General features: G+C 43.6%; 1 protein-coding gene across 1 annotated transcript in view; it reads left to right on the top strand.

Moving 5' to 3' along the window:
* Positions 1-2,326: 2,326 nt before the first annotated feature.
* megf6b (multiple EGF-like-domains 6b) overlaps positions 2,327-12,479 on the top strand; it is a 129,187-nt gene continuing 119,034 nt past the window's right edge. Inside the window, 3 exon segments of the mRNA XM_084316030.1 lie at positions 2,327-2,651; positions 4,450-4,584; positions 6,366-6,475. Of these exon segments, the coding sequence (XP_084172156.1) occupies positions 2,560-2,651; positions 4,450-4,584; positions 6,366-6,475 (337 nt within the window). The 5' untranslated portion in view covers positions 2,327-2,559.

Here is a 12,479-nt window from a genome sequence, read left to right on the forward strand (position 1 = left end):
ACGGGTTTTAGTGGTTGATTGATTGCCATTTCTATTAACAGATTGCAGAATGGGTACAAATACAGTACGGCTCAATACACACAATTGTTAAGGGGATGCAGACCAGAGAAAGACTTTCGTCTTGTTTACATCAGAGTCCCCCATTTTCAATTCATCATTACATATTTTACAAAATTACAAACATCTCAAAACAAACTGGTCAGACTACTGCTTGACCTGACTCCTAGAACCCACCTCACCCCTGCCCACTTTGACAACCTAGGATGGCTTAGAGTAGACGACAGAGTACAGCAACTTGCAATGGGCCTGGTCTACAAGATACACTACACAACCAAGGTACCCATGTACATGTCAAAATACTTCCCAAAGGTCAGTGAATACCACGACCTAAACACCAGAGGGAGCTCCACAAATCATGTTAAACCCAGATTTGGCTCAAACAAGGGACTAAACACGTTTCACAATTATGCCACATCAATGTGGAACGCCCTACCCAAAGCTGTAAAGGAATGTGAATCACTACCCACTTTCAAAAACACTCTTAAAGAACACCTACGGGAGACTGCAATTCGAAACTTACCGGGGTGGGGGTAACTGTACATTGGATTATCGACGAAACCTTACTTGGTCCAAGAAGAGGGTCTCGTGTATTACTGGGTTAGGACATTTACTGTACATTGGAGGGGGTTGGGTTAGGACATTTACAGGGGTATATGCTTGGTATACGCTTGGTTCCTCTCTTTGCGTGTAGTCCGAGTCTAGGATGATTATAACCAGAACATTGTGGATTCCAGTGCTTCTCTGCTTGGTCTTTCATTCCACAGCTAAACTTCACAAATTATTCTGGCCTCCTCTCACCGGCAGGCCCACGTGCATGTAGGTAGGCGAGCCTGGCGAGACTCTGGGTGAGGCTACATCGGTCTATGACTATCACGGAGATAAAATGGGAACGAGGTTAGTCTGTGTGCGACCTCTAGATACCAGCAATTCCCGGTGCGTTCTTGTTGCAGGTGAGCTATGTAACAATATAGGCGGTCCGCGGCCTATAATATAATTAAATATGATTATAAAAATCCAGATATGTTAACAACAGCAATAAACTGTATTTGTACAGCAGCTTTTCTAAAACATATTTATAACCTAAAGCCATACGGCATACACTATAATCACTGAGTAAACTTTAATTAACATTGGGCAACATAAAATCTAAATCAATTACATACATAAATACATATGACCATGGATCATTGCAAAAATGACAGTAGACTGCCAATGGAGCTTGAAGGTAAGAAAAAAGTGTGTATAATGTTGATACTAAACAGGTTTTGAGTCAGTTATGTAAGTGCACCACGGACAGCTGTCAATTCTATTATTGGTGGCCTGTGAGAAAAGTCATAGCTTCTGTGGCACTTGCCTTAGCGTGGATGGCTTTGACCCATTAAAACCCCGGGTCATTAGAACACATGCATGCATGCAATGAAAGCTTTGTTTGGCGAGCAGTAGTAACTCAGTCCTGGGCGAATGACCCTCTGACCTCAGCTTGACCAGAAGTTCGAACCAGCCACTTCCACTATAACTCACATGAGTGTTTCATATGGCTCAATTTTCCTAAATGGACATACTGAGTGTATTTGCTGTCAGGGACAATTTCTACAATGTATTGGAAAGTAGAGTGTGCACATCCACTCTGCTGCTCATGTGCAGACTAGTGCAGGGCAAACAAAAGATCAACATAAATATTATATAATCAGCACTTGCTCCAGCTGATAATGTTGATCACAGTAAATACAGCGGGAGCTTCTTTTTTTCCTTTCAACAATTTATATTATGAGCATGGAATAAAATCTTATAAAAAATGTGTCACTAATATTTAATATGCCTGAGGTCATTATCCTACGATGTTCTAAGATCTTGCTTCCTCGTCTCTTAGGGTTTTTCCTCCATCTCTCAATTGAGATGGGAACGTTTTAAACGCTTTAGCCTTTAATTTAATTAAATGTAATCGAATTATTGGGGGTACATTGATGAAACTTTGGTAGAACCTTTTGTAAACTTTTTATTTTATTTTTTATTTTAAGACATATAGACAGTATAGTAGCCTATACATACATCAGTTAGTCAATTGCAAAATAGCTGTCTCTCTCTCAGTCGTAAAAGCTTTGTATAGCTGGCATCTTCAGCATGCGCCAACCCCCAACCCCAACCATTACCAAGTCAATAGAAGTGGATCCACTTAGCTGCACCAGGAGGACTCGCACGCATGTGTGTTCAACATCTGTAGTAAAGCAGCTTAGCAGCAGCAGTGTTGTCAGACTGACAGTGTCAAATAGCACCATGCGCAGGATGTAATGGCTGTGTCCTTTTTGGAAGGTGCCTGGACAGTTCCACACAATAGCTCTTTTGCGCGCGTACCTTCAAGTAGTTAAGACTACTCGGATTTATTATTTTAATTTATGGTGAAAACCCTCTGCACATTTTTACTTTTTTTTGGTATGCACTCTTTGAATGAGTTCGCAAATTATTCATGCACTTTTCCCACTGTATAAGAAGACGTGAAATATGGATATTACCCTGTTTGCATTTTTTCTCATATTTATCAATGAGGTTCGCGCATCTCGTTATGGCATTGCCAGCAATCTTCAACCGTATATGTGAGTAGCCTGTATTCCTTCCCCTGTTAAATGCATATTAATTAGTTGGGAGAGACATTCGTTTTTTTTTCAGTTTAGATCTAAACCTTTTTATATATTGTTTTACCTATAGAAAGGAGAACACGTTGTTATTTGTGTTTCAACTGAACATGCACACACTTGTAGTAAGACTCAGACAACCAAACCCCGAAGTTAAAGGGCTGAACAGACAGCTCTCACTCAAGCCGGTATTTAACGCGTTTCTCTGAGAGGAATGGAGCCGCAGGATGACAGCCGTGTAGATGCTGGAGGATTGGTTCTCTAGCTAGCCTACTCTTATCACGGTCTTTATTGGCCCCGATGTGACTTTAATTCACATGATTATACTGTACATTCCCTCTTGGTGGATTAGTAATGGGCATTCGCATTCCTCATCCTCACTGTGTCAGGGGATGCTATTTCTAAGGTTATTTGTGTGAAGAGGCAGTCGATAGCCTGTAACAGGCATGAGAGGGCTTTAATAGTGAGAGGTGAAGTATTGTATTCTAGAGTCTGTCTCTAGAAAGTCTATGTGCAACTTTGTGATTGTTATTGATGTTCATAAATCAACATCAGCGATAGGCTATCTCTAGGGAATCAGAGAGGAGACAAGTGTGGACCCGAGATCACCGCACGAGGAGAGCTTCTGAAGACATCCTCCCCCTGTTTGCCTGTCCTTTGGAGAGCTACCAAAGGACTCATTGTTTGAAATATCATGTTGCCCTTGGAGTCTGTTTTAGACCAGCCTGTGCAATGCATGGAATGGCGCGAGGACATCAATAGCACCTTAGACAGTGCTTGTAAACCAGAGTGCTTGTAAACCCAGACAGACCATTGTGTGCAGGGGGAAAACATCATACTGTAGCTGAGAGCTGACTTTATTATTTTCTGATATAGAATTTCATACAGTATGTACACCTGAAGACAACATGCACATCACACAGTGGTTTCGGTTTACCGTAAATCTTTGATTTGTTTGTTGTCTGGAACGTCAAGAAATATTTTCGTTGTCACTTGAGAATACCACAGAGCAAGGGAAGCAATTATATTTGTTTCAGAAACTGTTTCATGGGCTTTTATTTCCCATCATGGACTCTTTAACATCTAGAACCATACACCTTTTCAAATATACATAGCCTATATAGTTTGTTACACATAGCTTTTTACTTTGAAATAGTTTTACTCTCCTGGTTTGGATGTATCGGTTACAGCTGCATGGAGTCTGTTTGGTCTCCATGTCTGATTTCTGTCTTTCAGATAATGCATTTCACGTGAATATGTTAACCAACTACAGGTAGTGTCTTGTGCTGTAGCACTACTGCTTTGAGGTCCTAAGAGTGTGGCATGAGGAATTCCCCTTAAGTCTTTAAAAATCCTCCACGCAAGAACGCATAGACTGTAGCAACCTGTCATTTTTCAACACAAGCAATGCCCCCTCCAGGCATCGCAAAGTTCAAACCCCTTACGAAATCCTAGTCCATCCATCTTCACTCTTTTAACATTTCCTACAACTCTCCTAAATTGCTCCAATGCTGTCTGCATTGTACATCTGTACACACACACACATGCACGCACGCACGCACACACACACACACACACACACACACACACACACACACACACACACACACACACACACACACACACACACACACACACACACACACACACACACACACACACACACACACACACACACTGTCTGCAATGCTGTCTGTGAAAATGCTTGTGAAGAAACATTTTGACAAGATAATTATTTTAACCCACTGTCTTCTCCCAGGCCCAACGTGTGTGTGGAGAGGGAGGTGACGCTGGTTGCCCAGAGGCAGCCATGTGTGCAGGCGTTCACACGCATGGTCAAGGTGTGGAAGCAGGGCTGCCTCGGACAGAGCTGGTGCATGGGATATGAGAGGAGGTGAGTCCAGTCACTTCGCCTGTCCTCCATCCAAACGTCCATCCATCCATCCATCCATCCATCCATCCATCCATCCATCCATCCATCCATCCATCCATCCATCCATCCATCCATCCATCCATCCATCCATCCATCCATCCATCCATCCATTCATTCATCTATCCATCCATCCATCCATCCGTCCATCCATCCATCCATCCATCCATCCATCCATCCATCCATCCATCCATCCATCCATCCATTCATTCATTCATTCATCCATCCATCCATCCACCCATCCATCCATCCATCCATCCATCCATCCATTCATCCATCCATCCATCCATCCATCCATCCATCCATCCATCCATCCATCCATTCATTCATTCATCCATCCATCCATCCATCCATCCATCCATCCATCCATCCATCCATTCATCCATTCATCCATCCATCTATCCATCCATCCATCCATCCAAACGCCCACTATCCACTCAGAATTCTTGTACCTCCATCACATTTCCATACATTTCAATGCTGTGTGCTGTGCTCCATGCACACGTGATGTCGTGTCATGTTTTTCCCGGTGCAGATATCGCCTCTGGACGGGTCAGCGTGGTGCACCTGTTATTTCTGTTTCTGCTAGCTTAAAGTCACCCCCCCCAGAGTCGTTTAAACAGGGGGCACCATACTCCCATTGAACTCCCCCTGCCGCTCTCTTGTCCTCTTATCTCTGTCCTTTTTGTTCTGTAATCAATGGTGTTTGTCTCTCTCATACAGTGTTTAAATGCATGGTGTAGCCCCAGTTCACCAGGCCTACCAGTCATTTAACACACAGGCATCTCCAGGGAGGGGGGGGGGTTACATACCATTGTAGGAGAGTCCTCATGGTAACACCTTACTCACCACCACAGTTTCAAGGGAGTTTCTCGGTGAGCCGCTCAGACCCGTGCTTTCCATGTTTCACCATGTTACAAAGTCAAAGCTCGCTTTGAAGGCAGCCAAGGCCGCAATTACGTGCCGTAAACAAAGCATAGTTTTTTTTTGTGGCACGTAATGACCGTGGAGCAATGACAGGGGCCTCTAAAGTACAGGGACAGACAGGCGCAGCAGTCTGAAGGACAGTCTGCCACTCTGGGGCTTTGAAACCGTGTCCTAAAAAGTCTGGGAAAATGTTGTTATACTGTATGTTATTGGGAAAACGGAGAGAAGAGTTTGATCTTATCATTCAAGATTGATAAACCTCCAACCCCCCCCCCCCCACACACACACACAGAGACCTATAGTTTTACTATACTTGTGAGGACATTGACTTACATTAATTCCATAACCCCTTACCCTGACCTTAACTTAACTCTAATTCTAACCTTAACCCATAAACCGATAATCAGCTTCTTTTTGGTGGGAGGACCAGCCAAAATGTCCTCACAACAAATGCAGTTAGTCAAGAGTAGGTTCTCACAAGTATAGTTAAATAAGTCCTGAGTCCTTCAACCCTATCTAGCAGGACGGCTTTGGTCCCCCCGCTTAAAATAATTCTTACTCCCTCAGTTTATCATCACACACACACGCACGCACGCGCGCGCACACACACACACACACACACACACACACACACACACACACACACACACACACACACACACACACACACACACACACACACGCACACGCACTTTACATTAAAATTCCTTCTGTCTGTTTTTTTCACGTCATTTGCCAGTTCATGTGTGTCCTCTCACTGTCACATAATTGTCATTGAAACAGGTGTTAATTGAAAATGTTTGACTCTTTTACAACAGGACGGCCTACTACACAGCATACAGACAAGTGTACAGACAGGATTTTCAGACTGTGTACAAGTGCTGCCCTGGATGGTCTCAACTAAACGGAGAAGCCGGATGCCTTTATCGTAAGTAGCTCTCTCTTTTCCATGTTACTCCTGCATCATAAATCGCAGTCACTTTGTATATCAATACTTGAAAACGGATGTATGCAATTTAATACCATTGCTGTAGTTTCATTTAGGTTAATGGGTATAAAGGCAGGGTGGCTCGCCCGCTCCACGGGAGAGGAGGTGAGAGTCGACGGGTCTGTAGGCGAGAAGGGTTATTTCAAACATCACCTCACCCTGGGCATGGAGCTCTGGGTGAAGGCTCTTGTAGAGAAAGGTCAAAAGGTCGAGAGGTGTTTAGTCCACGCACTCCACAGCAGCTGTTATCAGTCAGTGCCATGTTCAGAGTCTTTCATCTGTCGTCGCCACATTCATACAAGGATCAGAAGTGGACACTAAGCCGGGGGTGGGGGGGGCAAACTGTTGTATGTTGAAAGCCTATAACTCCTGGTTCTCGTCTGTCTTATCTGTGGTCCCATCATTGAATCTTGGCTCTTCTCCACAGAACTTTGGCTGGTTCTTACAAGAGGGGTGGTGGTACTGCATGGTAGTGCAGGTCACAGGCTTGCACTATACATCTGAATCAGAGAGTTCTATTATGTATCGATCTGAATACATTCTGTCCCCAACATCACGATCAGTCATGGTCTAGACTCTAGACTCTAGATCCCATAAACAGTCATTATCAGCTCAGACTGGAGTGACCACCTGTTGCAGGTATGCACAAATAGGATACCAAGGAATCTATCTACCCACAAGCTAAGGAATCTATTTACCCACAAAGGTTGTGATAAAGCGGGTAACATTTTGACCAATGTAGAAGGGCAATGCTCCCACCAACAGGTAACAAAGTGAGTCACGGGTTCAACTAGAAAGGTGTGCTCAGTAGTCTGCAAATCTCTACCAGGTGGCAGCCAGCCGTTTCTTATCTAGTAGCCTACACTTTAGGCAGGGCTTAAGTGTAGGGGGCGGGTCAAATGTCAAATGAAAGCAGATCTTCCTGCATTATTCCTATTTCACAATTACACTAGCACACTATTACACACTAGCACACTAGTATACTAGCACACTAGTACACTATTACACACTATTACACTATAGTGTATTGCACTATATTACATTGTGTAATATATTATACATGATTACACCTGTATGTGGTAAACAGGTGCCAGAGAGCTGATTACCAGCAACCTGTGTAGTATCACCTTCCTGTGATCAAAAGGCTTAACTTCATACTGAATATGTATTTAAATGGGTAATTATGGAAATTAATCAAATAAATACTTGATGTTGAGTGATCGGAAAAATATTGCAGAATCTAGGTCCCTGGTCTGCTGTCAGCATATGAGCAGCATTTCATACAAATCAGCCCTGTAGTTTGCGAGATTAGCTGCGGACAGAGAGACAGACAGACTCATATAATATGGACGCAACCGATTACATGATCTCCCCATGGCTTCTGCCTGGTGGAGACAAAAAGATATTACATTTTCAATAATTCTCTGTTTAAAATATTCTCCTATGTGATTAAAACAACGATGCCGTGCCAACTCCTTGGACATTGTTGCTGATAAGAGTTGTCCAGCAAGTTTCCCCTTGTATCGCTGCTTTAACTGTAATCCTGAGGTCAGGATAGAACAGTTTCGGTTACAGGAGAGCAGGGTTCCTGTGTCAGACTGGGGAGCCAGCAGCTCATCCCTGTGTGTATAGGCTTAGCTTCACGCCACTGAGACCAGGCTACCCCCCTTTGATGGGATTTTACAGCCACTGATCCACATCACATAGCCTGCATACCTCAGACGGCACCCTTTGGCAAAGCCCCACCGTAAACAGCTTTGGCATCACTTTCCTTCAAGAAAGCTCCCATTACTTTATCCTCCATGCCCAGCCTACAGGGACCACCCCGAGAGCCCAGTGCCCAGCCCTCACGCCCCTTCTCTGGGCTCGCTGGCTGATATGAAGTGGCCGCGACTGGGGAGATGGGAGATGATCCCCTGGATGTGCCTTTCATCAGAGTCTCATTATGGGGACCATGCTCTTCTCAAAGCTTCCTTTGTCTCTGGGGAGAAGGTTACAGTATTAAATTATACAGGGTGAGCATTAGGCTGTCTGCTCTGCGCTGAGCCTGGTTTGTTTTAAAACACACGCACGCACGCACGCACGCACGCACGCACGCACGCACGCACGCACACACACACACACACACACACACACACACACACACACACACACACACACACACACACACACACACACACACACACACACACACACACACACACACACAAAGAAGCGTCTCAACAGGCATTCCCCCCAGTACTGCCCAGTGTCTCCCCTCCTCACTAAGTCACAGGGGTTTTGTTTTTCTCTGCGCGTGCGTGACAATGTCCGCTCTCTTCAATGCGAGGCCGGGCTTTTATCTCTGTAACTGAAGATGTGGCAGCACTTTGAGACGGGACAAACTAATCACTCTTTTCTCTGAGCCATTGAACCGGGATAAAAGGAAGCTCACACCACAATCCCCCCCTCTCTCACTCCTGCGCACTTAGCTATGTGCTATCTCCACTGTTCCTCATTCAGCACAATTCAGTCTGTTTTCAACACGGTGCATAGAACATCCAGGAGGAAGAGGCAGCTTTGTAGAAGGCATCGCAAAACGTACAGCTTTAGCAAATCCCCGCGAACCCAGAGAGACAGAGATGGGAATGCTTTGTGTCGTTGAGAAGGCGATTTAGTGTCTGGCACCTGTGAGGTCTCTCTCTCTCTCTCTCTCTCTCTCTCTCTCTCTCTCTCTCTCTCTCTCTCTCTCTCTCTCTCTCTCTCTCTCTCTCTCTCTCTCTCTCTCTCTCTCCCAGTCTCGCCTCTCTCTGTGTGTGTGTATTGTATACCATAATAAAACGTGAATGTAAGCTAATTAGGCTAATGGCTTGTTATTGTGAGGCAGTTGAGCAGAATTTAGTGTCCAATGAAGTCGTAGAAACAACAGAGTAAGTTGCCATTGAACACCACCCCCTCTCTCTACCACACTCTCCTCTCTCTCTCTTTTTCCCTCCCACAGTCCACCTGTATCCCATCTCTCTCTCTCCCTCTCTCTCTCTCTCTCTCTCTCTCTCTCTCTCTCTCTCTCTCTCTCTCTCTCTCTCTCTCTCTCTCTCTCTCTCTCTCTCTCTCTCTCCCAGTCTCGCCTCTCTCTGTGTGTGTATTGTATACCATAATAAAACGTGAATGTAAGCTAATTAGGCTAATGGCTTGTTATTGTGAGGCAGTTGAGCAGAATTTAGTGTCCAATGAAGTCGTAGAAACAACAGAGTAAGTTGCCATTGAACACCACCCCCTCTCTCTCTACCACACTCTCCTCACTCTCTCTCTCTCTCTCTCTCTCTCTCTCTCCCTCTCTCTCTCTCTCTCTCTCTCTCTCAATTCAATTCACATATCTCTTTTTCCCTCCCACAGTCCACCTGTATCCCATCTCTCTCTCTCTCTCTCTCTCTCTCTCTCTCTCTCTCTCTCTCTCTCTCTCTCTCTCTCTCTCTCTCTCTCTCAATTCAATTCAAGTGGCTTTATTGGCATGACACAGCTTGTACATGTTGCCAAAGCAAATGGTTGATAACATAAGCATGGATTACAAAATACATATTAATGTCATAGTACATACAAAAATGTTCATCATAAAATAGAACATAAAATATTACGGCATAAACATGTCAGGTGACTGTCACTCACTGTCCCTCAGTCTATGGCAGGCAGCAACATAGGCTGCTGCTAGCTCACAGCTTGTTGAGTCCTCCCCTAGTAGGACTGGTAGTTTTCCTGTATCTGGTAGTGCAGGAAAACCTTTTGTTATTAGTTCAAATTTTTTTAAATGCGTTTCTCTAATATCTTTATATTTTTCACATTTGGTGAGGAAGTGCAACTCAGTTCAGGCTCACTGAGGATGCAATGACAGCATAGCCTTTGCTCTGCAGGGAGCCAGGTTTTCCTGTGCCTTCCCTTTTCAACAGCGAGGCCGTGCTCACTCAGTCTGTATTTTGTCAAGGTTCTTTTTAGTTGTTGATCAGTCACCATGCTCAAATAATCTGCTATGGTGTACTGTCGATTTAGAGCCAGATAGCACTGCATTTTGCTCTGTGCTTTTGTTTGTGTTTTCCAATAGGTGATGTAGTTTTGTTTTAGCTGTGTAGTAATTTGATTTATTCTGATTGGTGATGTGTTCTGTTCCTGAGGTGTGTTAAGAGTATTCTGATTGGTGATGTGTTCTGTTCCTGAGGTGTGTTAAGAGAGCAGGTTTGTGGACTCAGCCTCAGGACCAGCTGGGTAAGGGGGGTTCCTGATGCTCCTCAGCTCTTGGCACTGCAGGGCTTGATAATGGTACGAGAGGGGGTCACTTCGTTTTAGGTGTGTCCAAAAGTTAATTGCTCTTTTTTGTATTTTTAGTATTAGTGGGTAACGGCCTAATTCTGCCCTGCATGCATTGTTTGTAGTTTTCCTCTGGACATGTAGGAGAATCTTACAGAACTCTGCATGCAGGGTCTCAATGGGGTGTTTGTCCCATTGGGTAAAGTCTTGTTTTGTAAGTGGACCCCACACCTCACTGCCATAGAGTGCAATTGGTTCAATAACACATTCAATTAATTTTAACCAGATTCGAATTGGTATTTCTGTTTGTATATTTCTTTTTATGGCATAGAAAGCCTGGCGTGCTTTCCCTCTCAGCTCATTGACTGCTTCCTTAAAATGTCCAGTTGAACTTAGTTTTAGGCCTAAATAGGTGTAATGTGTAGTGTGCAGTACTCTACATGTTTTGTACCAATTGAGAACTTTGGTAGGACGTCCTGAGATCTGGATCTTTTTTGGAATATCATTATTTTGGTCTTTTTGGGGTTTACTGCCAGGGCCCAGGTCTGACAGTAATGCTCTAGCAGGTCCAGGCTCTGCTGTAGGCCGTCTGCTGTGGGGGACAACACAACCAGGTCATCTGCAAAGAGCAGGCATTTCACTTCCCGATTGTGGAGACTTACACCGGGGGCAGAGGACTTTTCTAGTATATTAGCCAATTCATTAATATAGATATTGAAGAGTGCCGGGCTGAGGTTGCAGCCCTGACGAACGCCTCGTCCTTGGGTAAAGAATTCTGTTCTTTTTTTGCCAATTTTTACGCTGCACATATTACCAGAGTACATTGATTTAATAATATCATATGTTTTACCCCCTACACCACTCTCTATAACTTTATAGAACAGTCCTGTATGCCAAATAGAATCAAAAGCCTTTTGGAAGTCAATAAAACAGGCATATATTTTGGTTTTATTTTGGTTTATATGTTTATCAATTAGGGTATGTAGGGTGTAGATATGATCGGTTGTGCTGTGTTTTGGTATAAATCCAATTTGGCTTTTACTCAAGACATTGTGCTTGGTAAGGACGTTTAAAAGTCTGGTATTCATAATACTACAGAAAACCTTCCCCAGATTACTGTTCACACAGATGCCTCTGTAGTTATTAGGGTCAAATTTGTCTCCGCTTTTATAGATTGGGGTTATGAGTCCGTGATTCCAGATGTCAGGAAAATATCCTACACTCAGGACCAAATTGAATAGTTTTAATATAGCCAATTGGAATTTCTTGTTCATATTTTTCATCATCTCATTCAAGATGCCATCAGGTCCACAAACCTTTTTAGATTTAAGAGTTTGTAGTTTCTTAAGCAGTTCCTGCTCAATAATTGGGGAGTCTAATGGGTTTTGATTGTCTTTTATGGCAAGCTCCAATTTAGTCAATTTATCAAGAATTTGTGATTGTTCTGTGTTTCCATCAATTTGAACAGTGTGGTATAGTGTTTTAAAATGGGTTGTCCATATATCACTGTTCTGTATAGCCAATTCCTGTTTTTGTGGTTTGTTTATGTGTTTCCAATGTTGCCAAAAGTTGTTTGTATTGATTGCCTCCTCAATTAGTGTCAGTTGCTGTTTGTCATATTGTTGTTTTTTGGTTCTGAGTGTACGTTTGTAGAGTTTTAGGGTCT

This window comes from Notolepis coatsorum, assembly GCF_963971535.1.
Source record: "Notolepis coatsorum genome assembly, chromosome: 6".
NCBI classification, from domain to species: domain Eukaryota; kingdom Metazoa; phylum Chordata; class Actinopteri; order Aulopiformes; family Paralepididae; genus Notolepis; species Notolepis coatsorum.